Genomic DNA, 22,055 nt, shown 5'->3' with positions numbered 1-22,055 from the left:
CTTCTTTCAGGTCAGGTACCCGGTGGCTGGTCCCATAGGTGAGGGGCCTCCTGGCAGCAGAGCAGGAGGTCCGACACTGCCAAGGGAGGCACCGAGGCAGCCGGTATGGGACAGGGCTGCGGGCTGGCTGCCCACTCAGTGTGCCCCTCGGCTGGGACCCAGCTCGCTGCTTGGCACAGGGCCGCGCCGGCTGCCCCCTCCGTGTCCGAGCGTGTCCGCAGGAGCACGCAGACATTCCCCGTAGGCCCGGGACAGCCGGAGCTCCCCGTTCCGTTCCCGGGGCGGCACGGCCCGGGGAGGTGCTGCGCTGTGCCCCGCACACGCGCCGGCACCGGGCACTTTCCCCGCCGCTGTTCGGCGACGCGTCTGACATGACTGCGCGGGTTCGGTTCACAGTTCCCACTGCCGCGGGCAGTCAGCGCCCAGCGGTCGGCGCGGAGCACCCTGCCCGTCCGCCCGGCGCGGAGAGCGGCGGGAAGGAGCGCTGGGGGAGGCAGCCAGCGCCCCGGGCGAGGGGCGGCGCCGGGCGGGTCGCCGGTGTGGGCGCCGCAGGCCGGACCCGGCAGCAGCCGCCCGCGTCGCCGCTGCGAAGCGGAGCGCCCCCTGCAGGCCAGGCGACGACAGCGCCCTGCGCCCCTTGCGGCGGCGCCCGAACTACAGTTCCCGGCAGCCCGCGGGCGACGCGTGTCGCGTAGTGCGTGCCTTGCCTCGCCTCGCCGCGTCGTGCGTGCCGTGCGTGCCGTGCGTGCCGGTGGAGCAGGCCGCAGCGGCAGGGCCGGGGCCGCGGCGATGCTGGAGGAGGCGGGCGAGGTGCTGGAATCGGTGCTGAAGGCCTCGTGCCTGCCGCTCAGCTTCCTGCTCTTCGTGCCCGCCGTGCTCCTGCTCCTGGGCCCGCCGCCCGCCGCCGAGGCAGCCCACGAGTTCACGGTCTACCGCATGCAGCAGTACGAGCTGGGCGGGCAGCCCTACGGTGAGAGAGTACGCGGCCCGTCCGGGCGCGGTTCGGCCACCGGCATGCGCCAGGCCTCGGTCCTCCGGGAGGGCGAATCCCGGCAGCGGCCCTCTTCAGGGCCGATGGGGCCCTGGGAAGAGCCCCGACGCCGGGGAGGAGCCCAGGGTAGTCCGCGAAGCTGCAGGCCTCCCGGGGAGGGCGACCCAGCTCAGGGGAGGCTGCAGGAGAGCTCGGAGGGCTCTGTGAGGCTGCAGCCGGGCCCAGACTCAGGGGAGGCCGTAGGTGGGCCCCATCTGGCTGACTTTTACTGCCCAGTCTCACCACGAGCAGGAGGGCGCCGAGAGCTCCCACATGGTGACCTAGAGGCGTCCAGGCACCCTGCTGTGTCCTTGCAGGCTCCTGTCTGTGGGACGAACTCCCTGTGTTTCAAGTAGTCCAGCTGCAGCCTTCTTGCATACTGAGGAATGTGGTCATGAGCTCGGTTTTGTTCTTTTGCCTTTGACCCCTCTGTTGGCAGGTTGATTCTCCTTCGCTCTTCAGCCTCTTCTTCAGTCTGAATTAGCAGTGTCTATGGCTCCAGTGTCTTGTCTGAGAGTCCTTTCTTTTACAGTTCTTCCTTTATGTTACGATTGACCTCCAGTTCCTCTGTTCTGTTGCTTCCAGGCTGCTGATTGTGCAACACCTTTCTTTCTTTGAGTCAGAAAAACGACCTGTTCTGTGAAGCATTGAAGTGTTGTAACCTTTAGCCTCCACCTCCCTGTACTCACTAACCCAGAATCAAGTGTTGTTTCTGAGTCTTCCATAGATATTTTATTCCAGATCAGGGCGTGTGTTCTGCCCATGAGTGACTCTTCCTGCTGTCTGTTTTGTGGCCTAAGTTTCAGACTTTTGTTAACAGTCTGGCATTACAGCCCCACATTTATTCTGTACTGTCCATGAGACTCGGTCTCTAGATCTTTCAGATCTTCATAAGATAAAACATCACTAGAAGTTATGAAATGCCAGCTCTGCCTGCACACTTTGTAAACACTACAGATGCTACTGGTGGCTTCTGAATATCTGAAATTATTTCTGGGTTTTTCCATCACGTTTTCTCAAAATGTGTCCACATCTTGAGACCTCTGTTGTTGAGAACCTCACTAGATCTGAGGTAGGCTCTCTCATGGGAGTATTAAGCTATCTCTTTTCTCATGTGGTGGTAAATCTTTGTTGGCAGGCTTAATGGGGGCAGCAGGCATGTGTTTAAGCTGGCTTTGACGTTGGTTGCCTGAGTGTTCTCTCTAGCCAAGTTTTGGAATATTTTGTAAACTCTTGAAAAGCCACACATTGTTTTTTAAGATGCTTGCAATTAACTTTTTATGTCGTTTCTTTTTCTGGAGCCTTTTAGCTCAGTGGATTGTGTATTTTCTTTGTTCCTTGCCAGCCCCTTTGGGTAGCTGATGTTCCTGTTCCATGTGTGTTCTGAAGCCAGATGTCCTTCAGGATAAAAGCTATTTGTTGTTCCCGATTCTCATATTTTCCAAAAAGACCAAATCGAGATTGCTGCTGAGCCTTTTCTTGCAGGAGGGAGAAGAGTTTTTTGTCAACATCAGTCATAGAGGAGTTGAAGAACAAATGTGGACTTCTAATACTATTAGAATAGAGTTCTTTAGATTGTAAATGAACAATTATTAAACCATTCTCTGTAGAGAAACTACAGAAAATCAACTTGTCTTGCCATGTTGTCAGAAAATACCATTGGGTCTGCTCTGCTTAGATGTCAGAGGGTTGTGCTGGGAGCAGAATTCTGGATCCATACTTTGCTATGTTTACACATTATTGTTTTGGGAATGGTGGAGGAGTTATCCTCATTATGGATTGTTTTTGTCTCGGGGGGGGGGGGGGGGGCTGCTGTTAATATTTGTTTGTTATACAGTGTAGGAGCTCTATGTGGAGAATTTAGATCGTGCCTTAACTCCCTTTCTGGGTGTATGGCCCTCACTGATACTATGCAGTGGGAGTCTGGGTTTTTCTTGTTCAGGTGATTTGACCTTTGATGAGACCAAACTAATGTTAGAGTTAAGCCAGGTTTAAATCTAACCTTTAACAATACTCCTATTTGGCATAGGCTGAGATGCCTTCTGGAGCACCTTGCTCCTTCCCTGGCTGCTTGGGAACCCAGTGTGATGAAGTTTTTGATGTAGGTGCCAGAGGTATAGAAGAAGAAATTGGATTTGGAGCATTACAAATTGTGAGGTGGATTTGAACATCTCTATTTATACAAGATGTCCTTTTGGTCCTCTCTTGGAAAATGCTGGAGCATCTGGCAAGTCTCCAGACCGCTGTTCTCCCAAAGGATTGCATTTTCATGTTGGGGATTTGACACGCTGAAACTGAGAGTAGGAGAGAGCGAGCAGTTAGAAGCAGCCTGCTCATTTGTAATTTTCTCAGCCACAGAAACATCCCAGTGGGTGAGCTAGAACAGCCTTTTGGATGGACATGGGGTAGTCTTGTGTCCTTTCACAAAGTGGTTCTGCACAGCTTGCATCCTCTGCTTGCAGACATGATCCTACAGCTAGAGGATATAGTAGGCTGCATAGCAAGAGGCCAGGCTTTCTCCACATGTATTGCTGTCTGCAGTTATTAGGTGCAGGCAACCAAACAGGTAGCTTGCGTGGTTGTGGTGGGGAGGAAGACTGGAAGGTGGTTGAGGCTGCGTAGTGCTGGAGTAAGGGGAGCCTGGCAAGGACATGTCTGCACAGATGTTGATCTGATGGATGCAAGGATAAAACACAGATCTCTTCCTCCTTGGACAAGAGGGAAGAGACGAACTTAGCTTTCTGCAGGTCCTGGCTGCTCTGAAGTTCATCAGACTGTCACCAAGACTGTTCTGAGAAGGAGCTAGGCTCAAGCAAAGGGGATGTGATGAAATCATCGTAGAATCATAGAATGGCTTGGGCTGGAAGGGACCTTAAAGATCATCCAACTCCAGCCCCCCCTGCCATGGGCAGGGACGCCACCCACTAGTCCAGGTTGCTCAGGGCCCTGTCCAACCCGGCCTTGAACACTGCCAGGGACGGGGCATCCACAACCTCTCTGGGCAACCTGTTTCAGTGCCTCACCACCCTTTGAGTAAAGAATTTTTTCCTAACATCTAATCTACATCTCCCCTCTTTCAGTGTGAAATTGTTTCCCCTTGTCCTATCGCCATCTGCCCTTATAAAGAGACTCTCCCCCTCTTTTATATAAGCCCCTTTAAGTATTGAAAGGCTGAATCACTTACAAAACCTCTTGCTGTTCTCTCCTCTCAGGCACCAGGAGTGCAGTGCTTAACACAGAAGCCCGCACTGTAGAAGCAGACGTCCTGAGCCGCCGCTGCGTCATGATGCGGCTGGTGGATTTCTCCTATGAGCAGTACCAGAAGGCTCTCCGCCAGTCAGCTGGTGCTGTGGTGATCATCTTGCCGCGATCTATCTCTTCTGTGCCACAGGATGTTGTAAGGGTAAAAAAAAAAGTTCCTTTTCTCTGCCAATGGGAGATGTATTTGAGAGGGAGAGAGGCTTGTGTTGTTGTACGACTGAAAGCTCCTGTTGTAATGCACAACAAATCATATTCTAATTGTAAAACTTGCCTTTCTCTGCTTTGGTTGTTAATTTTTTTCTGCCCTCTTGCATGTTTAGCGGATGCTAAGTTTGTGTCTCACTTAAATCCTCAGCAATTCATGGAGATAGAGCCGGAAATGCTTGCTATGGAAACCATTGTGCCAGTCTATTTTGCAGTGGAAGATGAAGAGCTGCTGTCTATCTATGAACAAACGCGGGCTGCTTCTGCATCACAGGGTTCTGCCTCGGCTGCAGAAGGTGAGTTCTAACAAGTGGGGGAAAGGTTTAGAGGAAGACAGTCCTGATCCCACCTCTGGGAGCAGTCTGCTGTGTCATATGCACCTTGAACCGGTGTTCTGTTGCCTTTATGTTTATTCTGTCTTTGTTAAAGTGCTTTGAGATTTAATGGAAGAAAAACACAGTATAAGAGAGAATATTACTTGACAGTATTTGGAAATACAGTTGCATGGAGTGAGTTCTCAGCTTCACACTGTTGTAAGTAAGAGAGAAAGCAAAACTCAAGTTAAAAACAACATTGAAGATGTCAAGTGACTACAGTGTGTTGGTGGAAGCTGAAGCTTTTTGTCTGACTACAGGTCAGTTCAGTGCTTCCATGTAGTCCCCTGTAAATAACTTTACTATCTTACTGACCTGCTGCTCATGATTAACTTTAGGGCTGCTGGAGAAAAGCTTTTGTTGTAGCTAGCTCAAAATATGGGGATTTCAGGACAGAATGAAAATGCATGGTCATCAGGATTCCATGTCAATGCATACACAAAAGTGACAAGTGAGAGGGCTAAAATGGTTTAAAGCTAGTCTCTCCAGGGCTCAGTTAGCAAGGGATAAAAAGGGATGAAACTTCCCCAGGTGTACTTTTTTTTTTTTTTTTTTTTTTGTTTCTAGTTCTGCTGCACACAGCAACTGCCAATGGCTTCCAGATGGTGACCAGCGGGGCTCAAAGCAAAGCTATCAATGACTGGCTCATACCCAGCGTGGAGGTGAGTTGTGTATGGATTCAAACTGGCAACATTGATGGGATGCCTTCTTTTATTGGGACTTCATCAGACATTTGGACTGATAGGGGAAGTCAGGGGAGTCTCAGCCAGGTAAGTATCTGAAGTCCTCAGAACTGAGGCCACTGCAGACTCAATAGGCGTGTAGAAGTCAGGCTGTCTTTGTACAGGTGCACAAAGGGCGATGCTGAGTGACGCTGATCTCTTTCCTCTGCAGGGAAGGCTTACGGGGCTGGGTGGAGAAGACCTGCCCACTGTTGTGATAGTTGCCCACTATGATTCTTTTGGAGTGGCTCCAGTGAGTATTCTTTCTTCCTGCAGTGCTCTGTTCCTGTCTATGTGTTTCTGTCTTTTTTCCCATGTGGCCTCTGCCCCTATGCTTTTTCTTGGCCTTAAAGACATGGGGCAGTTATAAGGGATCATGGTGGTGTCCCATCTTGAAGGCTGTTCTGGGACGTGAGAATAAGTGTAGGGTTGTCACCTTGTCTCTGTCCCACTTCATCCTGCAGTGGCTGTCACATGGTGCTGACTCCAATGGCAGTGGTATCTCAGTGCTACTGGAACTAGCCAGGCTGTTTTCCCGGCTCTACACCTACAGGCGTACCCATGCTGGGTAAGAAACTGCCCTGTTCTTGGTTGAATGTGTGTAGCTGAGATCAGATAAGAAGGGCTTTTGCTCCAGACCTGTAGAGTGTTACAAGCAGTCTTTTACTTCCTTTGCTCTGTTTTGCTTCCCTCCAAGTACAGCTGCTGTTAATGGCCAAGCTCCTTCTTTTGGTTTCTTTGCTGTAGCTCCGCTCAAGCTTGGGGACAAGTGAAGGGAATGATGTGAGAAGTAGATTCCATCCTCAAGCACTGGGAACTCCCCCCCACCTTTACCCCTGTCCTGCCATTACTTTAGTATGTGGCATGTAGGAAATGTTTGTTAATAGACAGTTTGCCTTGAATGTCAAGTGCTAGCCGTTGTGATTTCACCGCACCTCCAAGGCTGAGTAAAGGAGTTCTGTAGCTGTGGAGCACAGTGTGCTAACGCTTTTCTGTCTTCTTTGATGGACAGGTATAACTTGCTGTTCTTTGCATCTGGAGGTGGCAAGTTTAATTATCAAGGAACCAAGCGGTGGCTGGAAGACAATTTGGACCACACTGGTGAGTAAGGGGCTGGCATTCTAGCATGTTCTGTGGCAAGGCCTCTGTTAATACAATTGTGCTGTGTCTAGTATGTCAGCCCTCCTGTGAGAATCTCCTTGTGTGGGCCTTGCTTTTTTGGGATGGAAATCCCAGCGCAAAACATAGCAATAACGGTTTGGATTTTTCTGTTCCAGATTCCAGCCTGCTGCAGGACAACGTAGCGTTTGTTCTCTGCCTTGATACTCTGGGCCGAGGCAATAGCCTTCATCTCCATGTCTCAAAGCCTCCCAAGGAGGGGACCTTACAGCACGCGTTTCTGAGAGAACTGGAGATGGTAATGAAAAGCCTTTTAGGTAGATGGGAACTTAGGACTTACTATGGGGAGCTGCAGCTCTCCAAGAGAGGAATGAAGGAAGGAAGATGTGAAGAAAGGGTGTGCCATTGAAATATTTCATGTATTTTGTACGGTCACTTGATTTGAAGTGTGGACAAATCCTGATGCCACAGTCCCAAATTAAGCAAACTAGATCTGCTGCATTTTCCACTGCACTTCCTTATGGCTTGTTGCTTGCAAAAGCTACCCTGTAGTGACATTAAAACAGTTTTTTTGGCATTAAAACAGCTTTTTAATGGCAGTAACTACACCTTACAGGTGGAACTGTATTTACCAAATAAAGCAAATTAAGCAAACTAGATCTGCTGCATTTTCCACTGCACTTCCTTATGGCTTGTTGCTTGCAAAAGCTACCCTGTAGTGACATTAAAACAGTTTTTTTGGCATTAAAACAGCTTTTTAATGGCAGTAACTACACCTTACAGGTGGAACTGTATTTACCATCTGGAACACAAAAAAAACAGGTCTAGGTGGACTGGGCAGTGCAAGATGGGACTATGCAGTGAGCAGCATGACACCCTGGATGGCTTGTTCTTTCCCTCAGGTTGTTGCCAGCCAGTTCCCAGAGGTGAAGTTTTCCATGGTGCACAAGAAGATAAACTTGGCTGAGGACATGCTGGCATGGGAGCATGAGCGTTTTGCAATCCGACGCTTGCCAGCATTCACCATCTCCCATCTGGAGAGCCACCGGGACAGCCTGCGCAACAGCATCATGGATAGGAGGTTAGAGGCCTTAGGGAAGGCTGCAGTTGAAATCCAGCTCATAAACACAAATTGGCCTCATGGCTTCTTGTGCTGTTTTGATGGTCAGAGGATGGGTGAAAAAACACTGGGAGTTGGGCTGTGGATTCAGGCTCATACTTGATGCAGTGAAAAAGGGTATTTCTAGAAGAAGCTGATCCCATTGACAAGTCCATAATCCCCTCTTTTGTTTTAGGGCACGAATAGACACTAAGGCACTAACCAGGAATACTAGGATCATTGCTGAGGCTTTGACAAGGGTCATCTACAACCTGACAGACAAGGTAAGAGCTGCCCGTCGTGCAGTGCTAGCCAGATTTGTCCTGCCTAACCAAGCTTGCTCTCACCAATAGCCTGGGTTATTTTTTTTTCCCTTGCAGGGAGCACCTGCAGATCTGCAGATCTTCACGGATCAGATGGTGAGCACAGTGCATTTTTGTAACCTGTGGGAAGAAGGAATCAAGAGTCTGGGAGAGAGGTCTGATCTCGGCATATGTGTGGTTGACTCCCTTTCTTTGGTGGTATTTTTCTGCAGCAGATCCAGCAGGAGCAACTAGAATCAGTGATGGACTGGCTGAGCAGTCAGCCCAGGGCTGCCCAGCTGATTGATAAAGACAGCACCTTCCTCAATACCTTAGAATATTATATGGGTCGCTACCTGAAGGATGTCAAACAGCATCATGTAAAGGCAGACAAACGGTAAGAGATGAAAGAACCAGCCAGGGCGTGCAAACTCGCTTCCCCCTCCAATGAATTCTGTCTCTGAGCTGCAGCTTTTCTGGCTTCTTGGCATGTAGCTGGAAGTGATTGCTCTTTTCTGCTCTTCTGTCAGTTTTGGTTCATGATCTCTGTTCTCCCAGAGAAAGCTCTTTATCATTCCTCACAGCACAGTAACAAGTCCCAGCAGCTCCCTCTGTCTGAAGAGCTTGTTTTTTGACTGTTTTGATTCCACCCTTTCCACTCTGAGTGCTGCTTCTCTCTGAATGCAGAAAAAGACTGAGGTCCCCTAGAAAGCTTTCTGTAATTGCAAAAAGGCAGCTTCCATCCTATCTAACCTGCTTGGGTTGAAGCAATTTAATGAACCCAGTGAGGTATCTTCCACGTGCCTCTTCTGAGACAGCTGAACAGCCTGTGTTCTGAATTGTATCCTTAGGCTTCTGATTGAAAGAAAGACTTTGAACTAAAATTGACAGCCGGCTGAATATGAGCCAGCAGTGTGCCCAGGTGGCCAAGAAGGCCAGTAGCATCCTGGCTTGTATCAGGAATAGTGTGGCCAGCAGGACCAGGGAGGTGATTGTCCCCCTGTACTCGGCACTCGTGGCCACACCTTGAATCCTGTGTTCAGTTTTGGGCCCCTCACTACAAGAAGGACATTGAGGTGCTGGAGCATGGCGAGAGAAGGGCAGCGAGGCTGGTGAAGGGTCTGGAGCACAAGGCTGGTGAGGAGCAGCTGAGGGAGCTGGGGTTGTTTAGCCTGGAGAAAAGGAGGCTGAAGGGAGACCGTATTGCTCTCTACAACTACCTGAAAGGAGGTTGTAGCGAGGTGGGCATCGGTCTCTTCTGCCAAGTAACAAGTGATAGGACAAGAGGAAATGGCCTCAGGTTGCACCAGGGGAGGTTTAGGTTGGATATTAGGAAAAAATTCTTCACTGAAAGGGTAATCAAGCACTGGCACAGGCTGCCCAGGGAAGTGGTGGAGTCCCCATCCCTGGAGGTATTTAAAAGATGTGTAGATGTGGTGCTTAGGGACATGGTTTAGTGGTGGACTTGGCAGTGATAGGTTAACTGTTGGACTTGATGATCTTAAAGGTCTTTTCCAACATAAATGATTCTATGATTCTATTCTGTGATTCAAAACCTGTATGCAAGGTGGTCATGCTTACCTGTCTCTGGTTGGATGAACTCCTTGGGAACAGAGGTCTGGGCTGTCCTTACTGCAGCGTCAAGAAGTGTAATACAGCCTGAAGAATTTCTTCTTTTCACAGGGACCCTGAGTTTGTTTTCTATGATCAGCTGAAACAGGTGATGAATGCATACAGGTATGGAATTCCCTTGGGCATGCTGGGTTATTGTCTCACACTGTGGCAGTACCTGCTATAGCAATTTCATGTGTTCATTCTTTATTGCAGGGTCAAGCCAGCGATCTTTGACCTGCTTCTGGCTGTCTGTATCGCAGCCTACCTTGGTGTTGCCTATGTTGCAGTGCAGGTAAGAGAAGAGAAGCAGGAGACAGATGTAGTATTTTCCTCATAAATCATGTTAGCTACAGTAACTGGTGCTCACACAGTCCCAGCGCCAAAGTTGGAACAATAATGCAACCTCACTCTAAAAGTAGTAATCCAAAATGGCTGTCTGTGTTGATGTGTATGTTTTTGAGTATCTCAGTTGGCTGCGCTGAAGGCAATCTCTTGCCATTCTAGTGCAAAACTGTTTTATAGAGCTCCTTCTCTTGGTCAAGGACATGCACAACTCACTTGTTAAGCTGTTTTGGCTATGTAACAGCTTCAGACTGAAACTTCTCAAGGTAACTAAAATCTGCTGTAATGTTAAAGGTTTGCAGCGTGTAGTAAATTAGGAGTGTTAGGAGGTCCTTCCAGTATCTGAACTTGGGATGCAGCTTAGAAATGCATCTTCAGAGTTTTGTTTTGTGTTTTCTTTTTCAATGAAACCATAAATACATCCTGTGTCCATACTCCTGGAAATGTGATATTCCATGCCTTGGCCAGCCAGCTTAAATTTATTGGTTTGTTTAAGTGTTAACAAAGTCACTGTGAGCTAGGCTTCTGATCCTGGCTGGGTTCTCTGAAGAACATGAATGAAAGGGAAGCATTTTAGTTCAATCTAAATTTTGATCTCTTCATGTTATTTATGTTTATTATTTGTTTGGGGAAACAACAAGCATTTAAAAATCTGATGTAACAACCTAAGCAGGAGGGAAAACATATACTTTGATTTCTGTCAGCTATCTTCATTACATTTGTTATTACAAATTATTTGAAGCCTGGATCTTGTTATATCTGTCAAAGTAGCTGTTATCGAATCAAAATGCAATTAATCAAAGCAGAATCAATAGAGGAATTAAGTGAATTTCTAAGTCACTGGCTAAATGGTGAAAGAGAAGATCCAGTTAAAGGATTGTGAACTCCTGGGAATCCCTGTGTTTGCCTGGTTCATTTTTACATTCCTGAAACTGCTAGCAGCAGTGTTTCTGTAGTGACTGGGATCATGCATGTATTGAAATCTGAAGCTTTCTCTTCCCCTTCAGAAGGAACAGAATTACATCAAACAATGTAAAATCTTTAACAAGTGTTTGCATCTTCACAATGGGGGTGATACAGGCCTGCACAAACACTTCTGTAAGCTGTCACTTTCTGTACAACTTGAAGTAACTGGTTTAATTGTAATAATTCCTCCTAATTCACCAAATCCCACTATGTCCTCAGGATGAGAGTGCTAGTGGATGATCCAAACAAGGTATTGCATTTGCAGATTAGTATTGTTTTAAGCCTTCTAGTAAGTTTTCTCTCTGTGTAGAACACAGTCATTTTATTAAAATTTATAAGGACTCATGGTTACTTATTTTCCTTCTGTTTCCAGCATTTTGGTCTCCTTTACAAGATGATACAGAGATTATCCCTTAAAACGAAGCAGCAGTGAAGTAACAAGTCATCACCCATACAGCAGCACTGAGCCATCGGTGAGCCCATCAGGAACCTTCTGCCTTCCATTGAATCCTGCTGTTTCTCTTCCTCTGGCTCCTCTTTGCTACTCTGTAGAGGGGAGGAAGGCAGAAAGCAAATGAAATGTTAACTCTTGTGCACCTTTAAAGTGCTTTTCTTCACCTTCTTCCCCTGACTTGCACCATGTCTGTTTTCCTTTGCTTTTTGGTGAGGGAGAGGCTCAGAGACTTCAGTAGTTCCTGCAGGTTGTTTAAACACTGAACAGCTGGTTCTGAGCAGCTTCTGTGAGTGTAAAACCAAGTCCAGCACCTTCATGGACACATGTGCCATACAGCCAACTTAGAAACTGAAACTGCAGAGTGGAGTGACATGTTATCTCTGCCCAGCAAACAAGGACTCCGAGCAGTTATTTAAAAGAAAAAAAGTGCACATGCAAATTAAAGAGCATACTATTAGCATGTTTTCTTATGGCACCTCTTCCTTAAGTTCACTGCCTGGCTTTAGGAAGGTGTGCTGAGCAAGCAGTGTCTGCAGCAAGCATCTTCTTGCATTTTGTTTAGACTGTGCAATAACTCATTCCCTTTTAGGAGGTGCACTGTAAACAATCTTGACTGTTACTGACAGAATGAGGAAAGATTGTTAAAACGGGTTCCTTGCATTAGGGTTCTTACCAGGACAGGTTCTCTCCTGTCTCTATTGGAGGATGCATTTTGCCGTGTACTTGATTTTTCTTAAAGTTTATGGTCCTTGAACAGTTCACAGCTGCCACCACTCTGTGCTAAACTCTTGCTTGGTTTATAAGCGGTGTTCTACAGTCCCAACTGCTGCAGGATTGTGTTCTGTGCTGTTCCATGTATTTAAATGAGCTGGTTATATTAATAGCAAGAGCAGCCCAGCTGCTGCTGACCTCTGGTCTGTAATCCCTTCAGTCTTCATTCCTCAGTTTTCACTTCTGGATGGGTTCTGGATTTTGGGGTGTTTTCCCATGTTCACCTGCATCTCAGGGTCTCATTTCACATTTTTCAGCTCCATTATTTCTGGAAACACTGTTCCTGGCCTGCATGTATGAGCGAGTTCCCAAAGTGCTTGTTGCTGTCCTTTGATGTGCTGCCCCCACTATGAAGGGAGGCAGGTCACTTAGCCATTAAAAAGCAAAACAAAACAAAAAATGAAGTTTTATGAATGTCATTTTAAACATGGCTGTTTCTAGAACTGTACCTAAGAGAGTGTATCTTGGAACACACACTCTCTGTTACTTTTATCCTTGAGCAAGCCTTATTTTTAGTTTGCTGATGCCTCTGGATGGAGAGAGCTGTGTAGTTGCCCAAAATAGTTGCCAGTGCTGTGCAAAGATCAGGAGGGCCAGGTAACCAGTTGCTCAAATGTTGTCATCATCTTAAGTTTAAGTCTTTCCTGAATTCCACCATCCAAGGTTAGCAGGATACTTGTCACCACTTTCTGGTGAGAGCTGAATGCCCTTTCTGGGCAGTGTTGCACTTTGTTTACCCTCAAGTTCTTCTGGAAAATATATCAAGATACTGACTACAAGTCCTAGGCTAGTTGTAGTTTCGGAAGATGTCCTGATTGAATACTACTGTCCTGCCACTCAACAATGTTTGAGTCCTCTCTGTAATTTGTTCTATGCACATGAGGTCTCTTCACAGGCCACAGTGACTACTTTTTTTTGTTTGTTTGTTTTTTAAAAAAAAAAAAAACAAAAAACAAACTACTTGTATTTGAAATAGCATCTTTACAGAGGCTGAAAAGCTCTTGTGGGTTTGAATAAAGGTGTACCCTTCTTTTGTATGCAAGGAAAATTCAAGCTGTGCATCCTTGTCTGCACCACAGCTGCTGTGCACGCACTTGTTAGAAAGGGGATGGTTGTGGCCAGTCACTGTCCTTGTCCTTTGGATGGAGACCAAAGCACTGATTTCCATCCATCTTTGTGTGTTTCACTGTAGTCTCCTTCTTGGAGCACCCTTACCCCATGATGTGTGCTTTCTGCTACTTTAAATGTGTAGCAGCTTGTTCTTTAAAGGGTCTTTTCTTTTCCAGGAGAGCATACTGATGTCAGTGGCTCACTGTAATAGCAGCAGGTGGCATGGTACCAAGCACTCCTGAAATATCAGCCCTACAGGGAAACTTGCCTTTTTCTGATCTTTTGAGTACTTATTTAAAATACATCTCTGCATGCATGAAGTGTTTGTGACACTCCTCTGCCAAATGAATTTATAATTACTTCAGAAATTGCTGGAGTGGCTGGAAGACGAGCCTTGATTGTTTTCCACTGGTTTTTATGCTCTGCCCTTAGAGACTACATATGTTGTGCTATGGTGCATGCTCTGGACTGTGTAGGTTCAGAACATGCATGGTATAGTAGCTATCTGAAGAACTTCTCTGTAGGTTCTGAATATCTGAAAGTAGTTTCAGAGGCCTCCAGCTGCATCATACATTTCTAGCGTGTTACACTTGGAGAGAGTGTGTTCCCTCCAATCCAGCAGATTACTTAACCAGGCTTAATGAAACTCCATTACTTCACGGAGAAAAACAGAAAAACAAAATTATTAGCAATCCTGCTGCAGCTTGACTTGATGCATCTAAAATTTGCAAGTAGTGGGTAAGAGAGAACAGAACAGGCCTGGAGCATTCTTCCTTGCAGCAGAGACTGTCAACCTTCAGTCTTCCAGATGAGACGCTCAAAAGTTCAGAGTCAAAAACTTCCACCAAGTCAACCCACTGTGGTTTCAGCTATGTCCCTGTCAAGGTTGTAGCATTAAAGCAAACACTTTAGCTCCTTGTGGTTTCAACAATAAACTGCTAAGACTCCTGATTCAGTGCTAGAAGCCAGTGGCAGCTATCTAAAGGAAAGGTGGATAGAGGTAAATGAGGAGAGTTCATAAACCTGAAGGGCAGTTGGGATAATACATTGCTCTCTCCAACATGAGGGTAATTTGTCCTATAATCTGATTGGATGCATTTTGTGTACCTCTAGCTGGCTGCCATAGAAAGTAGTTTTTACTACAGATAAGGGTTTATGCTTTTGATCAAAGCGCATGTGCACTGAAACATAATATACTCAAATCTGAGGTAGTCAAATTCCAACTTTCTCATAGCTGGAACAGAGTCCCCATCCTGGGAGTGAACTTAGTTCCCACATTGCTGTTTCCTTGGGGAAGGAAAGTTGACAGAAAAGTTTGTAAATATACCCTGCTGTTCTGCTAGGTTTTGAAAGAACAAGAAAAATGGTGTTGATCCATACTGCAGCATATCTGATGAATTCTGTCACCAACATGACACGCAAAGGCAGAAATCCGACAGGTGTTCTGGTAAAATAAAAGTTCTCCACAACATTGCAGAAGAGTTCTCTGTAGCTGATTCTTGTTGCCCCTATGTTTACCTATCCTTTTTATCAGGAGTTTGCCTGGCCTGGAAGGAAGAAGTATGGAAAGCATATGTCCACATATACACAAATGGCTAGCAGTTGATGCTTCTAGCCATAAACCAATTTTCTTTGCTGTCTGATTTTACCTGTTGTCCTGGTGCTGTCAAAGTCTGCAGCTCACAAAAATCTGGTTTTCCAATAGGATTTAAGCACTGAAGCTGTTCATTCCTTCTGTCCACTCCACCCACACAGGCACTAATGGGCATTGTATGTGAGTAATTTGGACTATTGTAGTTGATCTCCCAAATAAGAGAGGTTGGTTCGTTGTTATGAAATAAGTACTACTGTGCAATATGAACTCCACCCTTGTACTCAGTGCTAAGAGGAAAGACCGTGAAGCCAAAATGGAAGTAGGTACCCCACTATCTGTGGCTGGAGGAGTCACTACAATCTATTTAGATGTTTAAAACCACAGATACCCAAAATTGTTGGGGGAGGCAGGTGTTGATTTGTTTGAAGTCATGTGCTCTGATGTTGTGCATAGCACAAGCCAAAATACTGAGCTTCTCCTGCACCTTGTGGCCAAGCTGAACCCATATTTAAGAGCCATTCAGTCTTGACTTACCAACCTGAAATGATGGGAGTGCTACTATATGTCTCAGTAAATTGGGCCTCTGGGTACTCAAGTGTGGGCTCCTGCTTGCTCACTTTGATCTGTTTAGTTTCCATTTGTAGTTATTGGGTAGCAACTTCAAGGTTATAATCTGGAATATTTGCAGCTCAGGAAAAAGAGTTGATTTATCTAGCAATGTTAACTCAATTATCTCTTGTGCATCCTAAAGAACAAATGTATATTGAGGTGAATATTTAAAAGCTAATAGAAAATTCAATGCAGTTGATTTACATATTTTTTCTGACTATAAATGTAATAATATTTAAGTATTTTAACTTTTTTCGTTTCCTTATTTGTTTGTCCCTTTTCCCTTGGAAAAATAAACCAAGTGAGTAGGTTTGATGAACAGATTCGTTGGAGAACTATTTGCTGCTGGAAGCTCAAAAAACTGGAATCTCCTTGCATTATTTGAAGGAATAGACGCCCTGCAAAAAGGGAGAAAAATGCATGTGTTTAAGAGCTTACATCATCCCTTCTGTATAGTTAAAAGTAAAATAGTGTGACAGAAAACATTTACAGACCCTGAGCAAGATTCCAGCACCTTGATGTGAGCCAGTTCCCATTTCTTCAAAGGGTTCATGCTGATTTGAAGCAATTAAAGTTTCTATGCACGACAGCTTCAATACTGTGGAAAACTGTCTTCCTGAGAAGCCAACACAGTGTATGCTAGTGCCTGTGTGATTACTAAATGACTTTTTGAACACTTATAAGCTATTTATTCAAGTTATAAACATTGCAAGAGATCTGTTCCCTGAGCATGAGTCAGTCCAAGTCCTACAAGCCAGTGGTCATAGTTGTAGAGTGGGAAACTGACCTCAACACAACAGAAGAGGAAAGGCGGAGGTTGTATTTTCATTCTGCCTCCTCACAATGGCCGGGTTCTTGGTAAGACCGACCTTTCAAGCATCAGCTGCCCCACCTTCCCGCATGTGTTGTAAGGATGTACAAAGTCAAGTCTCAGTGCGTGCCTTGCCCAGCTGAGATCTTTGGCTCCCACGCAGGCTGGCTGGAGGAGGCCAGGCCGCCTGCTGCAGGGGCCCTGGAGCCACTGGGTGAATCTGCCGAGTCCCGGGAATGTCTTTCTCTGCTGTGTCCCCGGTGTTCCCTGACGGCGGTTCGGGGCAGGGCGGGGGGGCCCAGCCCGCTGCCGGGCTGGTTCCGAGGCAGCTGGAGCAAGTGCTGGTGCCCGCCAGCAGTAGAGGCACGGCCGGGCCGGGCCGGGCCGGGCCGGGCCGGCGCCTGCTCGCTGTGGCTCAGCCCGGCGGCAGCTGCCTGCCCTCCGGGGCCGCGCGGGCCTCCAGGCTCCCTGCCCGGTTCAGCGCGGGGGCACAGAGAGAACAGCGCTCCGGTAACCCCAAAGCGAGCCGGGGCCGCCAGCCCTGCCGCGCCCTGCGGGGCTCGGCGCGGTCCGCGCGGCCCTGGCGGACGATGCGGGGCAGGCGGGCAGCGCCGCAGCGATTGGCCGGATGGCGGGGGCGCTGGCACCGGGGGAAGCGCAGGGGGCCGCGGGATTGGGGGAGCGCGGTGGGGGGCGGGGCTTGGCTCTTCGAGAGGGCCGCGGGCCGGCTGCCTGCCGCAGGCGCCGTGCTCTGTCAGGTGGGGGCAGCGCCGGTGAGGGCCGGCCCCGGCCCCGGCCCCGGCCCCGGCCCCGGCCCCGGCCCCGGCCCCGGCCCCGGCCCCGGCCCCGGCCCCGGCCCCGGCCCCGGCCCCGGCCCCGGCGGCTCCTGAGCTGACCGGCAATGACGCGCGACTCTTCCCGTAGGATGCCGAAGCCCAAGGAGTTGTCGGGGACGAGCAGCTCGGAGAGCGGCCCGGATGAGGAGGAGGGGAAGGTACTGCCGCCCCGGGGAGAAGGCAGAGCTGCCAGCAGAGTTTCCCGGTCGGGCCTCGGTCCCGAGGGCAGGTGACACGCCTTTCCCGCCCGCACCGGGGGGCAGGCAGGGTAGGGGCCCGGCGGCGCCCCCCCTTCTCCCCCCTACCGGCAGCAGAGGCACCTGGCAGTTGCAGGGCGCCCAATAGCATGTGTGCCTCGTTCGTGGACCGTGAAACTGGTGTGCTGTGGAGGCTCAGGTACAGCCCAGGAGAAGGGCTGTGGCTCCTCAGACTGGGCTGTTCAAACGGGTGATCTCTCTTTCTAGAAAAGAAAGAAAGAAATGTCTTCTAAGTCAGAGAAAAGGCTGAAAACAGAGGCCAAGCCTTCAAATGTGACAGAAAAACCTCCAGGACGAGGCAGTGAAGAGGAGGGCATGTTCCAGGTATGGAGGGCAGAGATCTGCTCTAGGAACACATCTTCCTCCTTCTCTTTATAAAGGTCTCCCATCTACCTCCTCTACTTGTAGCAGAGCATTTTTGCAGCTGAGCTGAATGCCTGGGGTGCCTGCTGTTCCTTCACTAGTCCTCTGGCACGTTGAGTGACCTGACAGGCCCTATGGCCTGAGGAGCAGCTTGTTGCAGGGCTGGGTTTAACACAGGCTCTGTGTCACCACAGATTGGGAAGATGCGTTATGTCAGAGTGTCCTGCTTCAAGGGGAAGGTCCTCGTGGACATCAGGGAGTTCTACGCTGACAAGGAGGGCGGCATGAAACCAGGGAGGAAAGGTACAACCGCGTTTGCTAGGAGGCAGCTGGGGGCCACACCAGCCTCTCTGCCTTGGCTGCCAGCTCTCCAGCTCCAGTTTAGCCTGTCTCCCTCAGTGGTAGGGAGACCTGTGCATGCCACACTGAGGGACTGGGGAGCTGAGCGAACCACATGGAAGGGTTTAGCACTTTCTCAGCCTGGGTGGCAACAAGTGAAGAAAAGCATGAAGAAAGAGCGTGAGCCTCCAGTGAGATCTGGAGCTTGGCAGGAACACTCTGAGAAGCAGTGCAGGAAGCTGCTGTGCAGGACTCTGGTTCCACCTCTGATCACCAGTCCTTTCTCTGGCTGTTGACAGGCGCAGAGCTGCAAGGTGGAGGCGGGGAGGCTCAAAACACTGGTTCTGATGTTGCTTCCTTGTGTCCTACTGCTAGCTGACAAACTTGTGTTTTGGTACTGGTGATGCCTAGGGCAAAAAGGTGGCATTTTGTGCGTTTGCCTCTAATCTGTAATGGTGGAGATGTGCTTGGCAGGGAGAGCCTCGAAAGAAATCCATCCTTGCCTATGTAGGTGGGGACAGGAAGGTTAAGACCCTTCTGGATCCCTACCAAGACACTCCAATGCTGCTGTGTTAGGTGTTCCTTATTCTTTTGGCAAGGTGTCTGATGATATAATATAGTGGCACAACTTGGGTGGCCCATCACAGCAGCACTACCTGAGTAGGTGATGCAATCAGAGGCAGCTGGAGAAGGGAAGACACTTTTTTTTTCCCCCCAGAGCTCTTCAACTGATGAGTCAACACTCAACTTAGGCCTTTTGCTTTGGGACTTTGACAGTGACTTGCCAGCTTGCCTCATAGTTCACAGGCCCTGGACTCTCTTCACCTATCCTGTGTGTTGTGCCTAGCAAAGATTCAGTTAATGTGGGGTTTCTTGAGGAACCTTTTGGTCCTTGCTATAGATTTTTGTGTCAGGGCAGACAAATTTATTCCAGCTTGGTTTGCTTCATAACCACTAAGCATGGTTTTCCTTCCAGAAATTAATTTCCCTCAGAGAAAATTTATACAAATAGAAATTACTCACTTAGAGGGAACTGTGTATCCTGTAATGAAAATGGGAAGCAAAGCCTTCAAGCTTTTTTGCCCCATTGGGGGCAGAGAGGGAAAGGAGCATTGTGGACTCCTTCCAGGCTGGAAGAAGCACACCCATGATGTAAGACAGAAGATCTGCCAGTTAAAACAGAGATCATGAAGAAATGGTTTTTCATTTAAATACTGCCTCTGCTGTTTTTCTCAAGAGTTCTTGGCCCCGATCTTTATCTAGAGAATTTAATAAAGCTTGGGCCCTAGTTCTTTAATGTGATTCTTAACAAAGCCAAAAGGAACAAGCTGACAACATCTGGCTGGAACCCACACAGCAATTCTACTACCGTGTTTGTTTTGTAAGGGAGAGGGACAGGACATCAAGACCTTATCGCTGCTGGATCTAAAACGCAGCCAGTTCTTCTCTAGTGTTTAAGCCACACTAGTGATTTCTTGTTAGCAGCAGTTTTTTTTAAATAGAGCTAGAGTTGGCATTATTTCCTTTGGGCAGTTGAAAGGATGGTGTCTTAACTGCTGTGTGGAGTAAGGTTCTCCTAAAATTTCTTCCCAGATCATGTGGGTGGAAATTTGTATTAGGGAATAGGCTATAAGGGGCTGTGGGACTCTTGAAAGGCAATTTGAGTTTATATTCTCATATGGTGCTTCCGTGATAGCACTAAGAACTTCTTGATATGGATGCTGAAGTGCTGGCACAACTGCCATGCTTAGAAGGCTGCTTCTGTTTCTGGTCTGTGCCTCTGCCTCAGATTCCAACTTTCCCTTCTGTAGCTAGTCCTAAGGAGCCAATCTGGTGTGCTACTTGATGCTTACCCCTTGTCTCCTCTGAAACCTCTCCTTCTGCTGTTTCTAGGGATTGCCCTGTCTGCAGAACAGTGGAACCAGCTGAAGGAGATCATTCCTGAGATCGATGCTGCAGTCAAGAAATTATAAGACTAAGAATCTTGGACACCTTCAATCTGTTTCCTTTCCCTTAAGTGCACTGACAACTATAAAGCCAAGGATTCTCATCTGGAGGCTTCCCCTCACCTTGCTGGGGTTTCCTCACTGAGGTGGTGGTCATGCTGAAAAGACCAGAGACTCTTCTATTTTCAAGAAGTAGCTTGCAGTGAGCACCTGGAACTAGAGCCGGTGCTGTGAAGAGCACCTCTGGTCTCAAGCAGACTTCAGGTCTATGCTGGTGACAGACATGACCCCAGCCTGGCTTTCCAGGGGTGGATGGCTTCAGTCTACCTTGTGGAGTGCTTTAACTGTTCTTCATCTGTTACTGTCTTCTACTTGGTTGACTGTTGAGTAAGATGGTTTGTATACCTCACGTTGGCATGCTCTGTGTTTCCTCCACATGTCATTCTGGCTATTTTAAGTGCTTTCTGTGTTGGTGAGGGTTGTTTGGTGTTTCCTGGGGGTTTTTTTTGGTGTTTTTTGAGTGAAGAAAGGGATTATACTTCAGCAACTGGTTTGTCTACAGAGGGTGAATATGCACAATAAATGTGTTTGCATTATAAAAAGGAGAAGCATAGTGTTTCACAGGCTGGCACCTCAACTCTTTGTTTCAGGCACCCTTCTTGGTAGGTTGCTGTTGGATTTCCCTTTCAGAAGGAGAGTGCTCCGTAGTGTTTATTCTCATGATCTGTTCCCAATAATCCTGCTATACAGAAGCAGTCAGACAGCGGTCTACTCCAGGTTATGGGAAGGGCAAGCTAGAATATGAATCATTCAAAGGAACTGGTAATTAGGAGGCCTATTAAGTAGAGGGGAAATTAAAGGTCTAAGGAGGAAAAAGAATATTTCTTTCCCTGTGGCAGCGGGGAAAATGACAAGCTATGGAAAGAGTGGAGAGAGGATATTTTATACTTGAGCTCTAAATGGATCCCACTCTGGGATCAGCTGCAGCAAGCACAGCCTTCCTCAGCAAGACTTTTCCAGACTTTTCAACAGCTTGTGTCTTCTGTCTATTTTTGGTTTTTCTCTTGCCCTGGTTTCCATAGTATCTGAATGCTTCATGCTCTTAAATATATCTGACACTTGCAACACCGTGGTGAAGTAGGAGGTACTAAGGCCCTTGTTCTATAGAGGTGCTGGGGCTGTAATAGCTCAGGGTTGTGTGGAAGATGTGGGGTGGAGCAGTGAATTGAAACTAGGCTTTCCTAAATGCTGAATTTGTAACAACTGCTGGATTAACCTTTCACTAGGGTAGCAGGAGAAAAAAAAAAAAAATTCTTCATAAAACTGTCTCTTAAAGAAATTTTGAAGGGCTCAGTGCTGTAGCTGCTTGGACCAGGGGTGGAGATGGGTAGACTTGATGAATGAGGCATTCTCCTCTTATCCTGTGTTCAGCTATTCTCTATTCGTCACATTTTTTTCTCTCAAGAGAGAGAGAGAGCACGAGGATACTAGACTGTCCTGAAGGCAGGTTGCTCATGCTGTAAGCTTATTCCCTGTGGAATATTTATAACGTAATGTCTTAATACAGTGTCCAGAGACTAAAGGTAATGGGAAGATAAACTTACAAAAAAGAAAGAGATGAAAGAGAAGCAGATGGTGTACGTATGAACCCAAGATGCTAGGGATGCTGAGTCCTTTTATTTTGTCCCAGCCCTGGGGTACCCAGACTAAAGCATGTGACAGGAACAACTATCTCTGTGCATGATGTATGTTTCAGGAGTGTTTGGGGGGCAGAGGGAGAAGCCAGATCAAATCAGCAGAGCTTAATATCTTTGATTAAAAGCTGTTTTTAAAATCTTAATATCTTTGAAAAAAACAGTTCTAGAGCTGATGAGTGGCCTCCCCTTAATTGGGAAAGGAGGGCCACATTCCATTGTTTTCTGACTAGCTTTC

General features: G+C 47.7%; 2 protein-coding genes across 9 annotated transcripts; both read left to right on the top strand.

Moving 5' to 3' along the window:
• The first annotated feature begins 708 nt into the window (after positions 1-708).
• NCLN (nicalin) lies at positions 709-17,447 on the top strand. 8 transcript variants are annotated; one of them, XM_082331239.1, is made up of 16 exons: positions 709-970; positions 4,243-4,433; positions 4,647-4,791; positions 5,437-5,531; positions 5,764-5,844; positions 6,056-6,159; positions 6,604-6,692; positions 6,869-7,008; positions 7,613-7,791; positions 8,006-8,093; positions 8,190-8,228; positions 8,345-8,508; positions 9,795-9,848; positions 9,939-10,017; positions 11,407-11,506; positions 17,307-17,447. In XM_082331239.1, the coding sequence occupies exons 1-15, from the start codon at positions 790-792 to the stop codon at positions 11,464-11,466; spliced, it is 1,689 nt and encodes a 562-aa protein (XP_082187365.1). In that variant the 5' UTR covers positions 709-789; the 3' UTR covers positions 11,467-11,506; positions 17,307-17,447. The 8 variants fall into 8 exon arrangements, with proteins under 8 accessions (XP_082187365.1, XP_082187364.1, XP_082187361.1 ...); XM_082331238.1 differs by lacking the exon at positions 17,307-17,447 and adding an exon at positions 15,874-16,293; XM_082331235.1 differs by lacking the exon at positions 17,307-17,447 and adding an exon at positions 12,516-15,846.
• LOC309599564 (activated RNA polymerase II transcriptional coactivator p15-like) lies at positions 17,284-20,150 on the top strand (the record flags this gene model as incomplete). Its single annotated transcript, XM_082331112.1, has 4 exons — positions 17,284-17,376; positions 17,683-17,799; positions 18,033-18,141; positions 20,071-20,150. 4 exons carry the CDS (start codon positions 17,284-17,286, stop codon positions 20,148-20,150), a joined length of 399 nt encoding a protein of 132 aa, XP_082187238.1.
• Positions 20,151-22,055: the final 1,905 nt, after the last annotated feature.

The sequence above is a fragment of the Platalea leucorodia genome, assembly GCF_965183815.1.
Source record: "Platalea leucorodia genome assembly, chromosome: 21".
NCBI classification, from domain to species: Eukaryota; Metazoa; Chordata; class Aves; order Pelecaniformes; family Threskiornithidae; genus Platalea; species Platalea leucorodia.
Note: the sequence above shows the minus strand (reverse complement) of the source record. Positions and strands in the feature narration are given on the sequence as shown.

What these genes read in the sequence shown, in the direction of transcription:
- NCLN (XM_082331239.1), top strand. Translation starts at nt 790, where the DNA reads ATGCTGGAGGAGGCGGGCGAGGTGCTGGAATCGGTGCTGAAGGCCTCG. An exon ending in TTCTGAGAGAACTGGAGATG is followed by an intron (nt 7,009 to 7,612) that starts GTAATGAAAAGC and finishes TCTTTCCCTCAG; the next exon opens with GTTGTTGCCAGCCAGTTCCC. An exon ending in TCTACAACCTGACAGACAAG is followed by an intron (nt 8,094 to 8,189) that starts GTAAGAGCTGCC and finishes TTTCCCTTGCAG; the next exon opens with GGAGCACCTGCAGATCTGCA.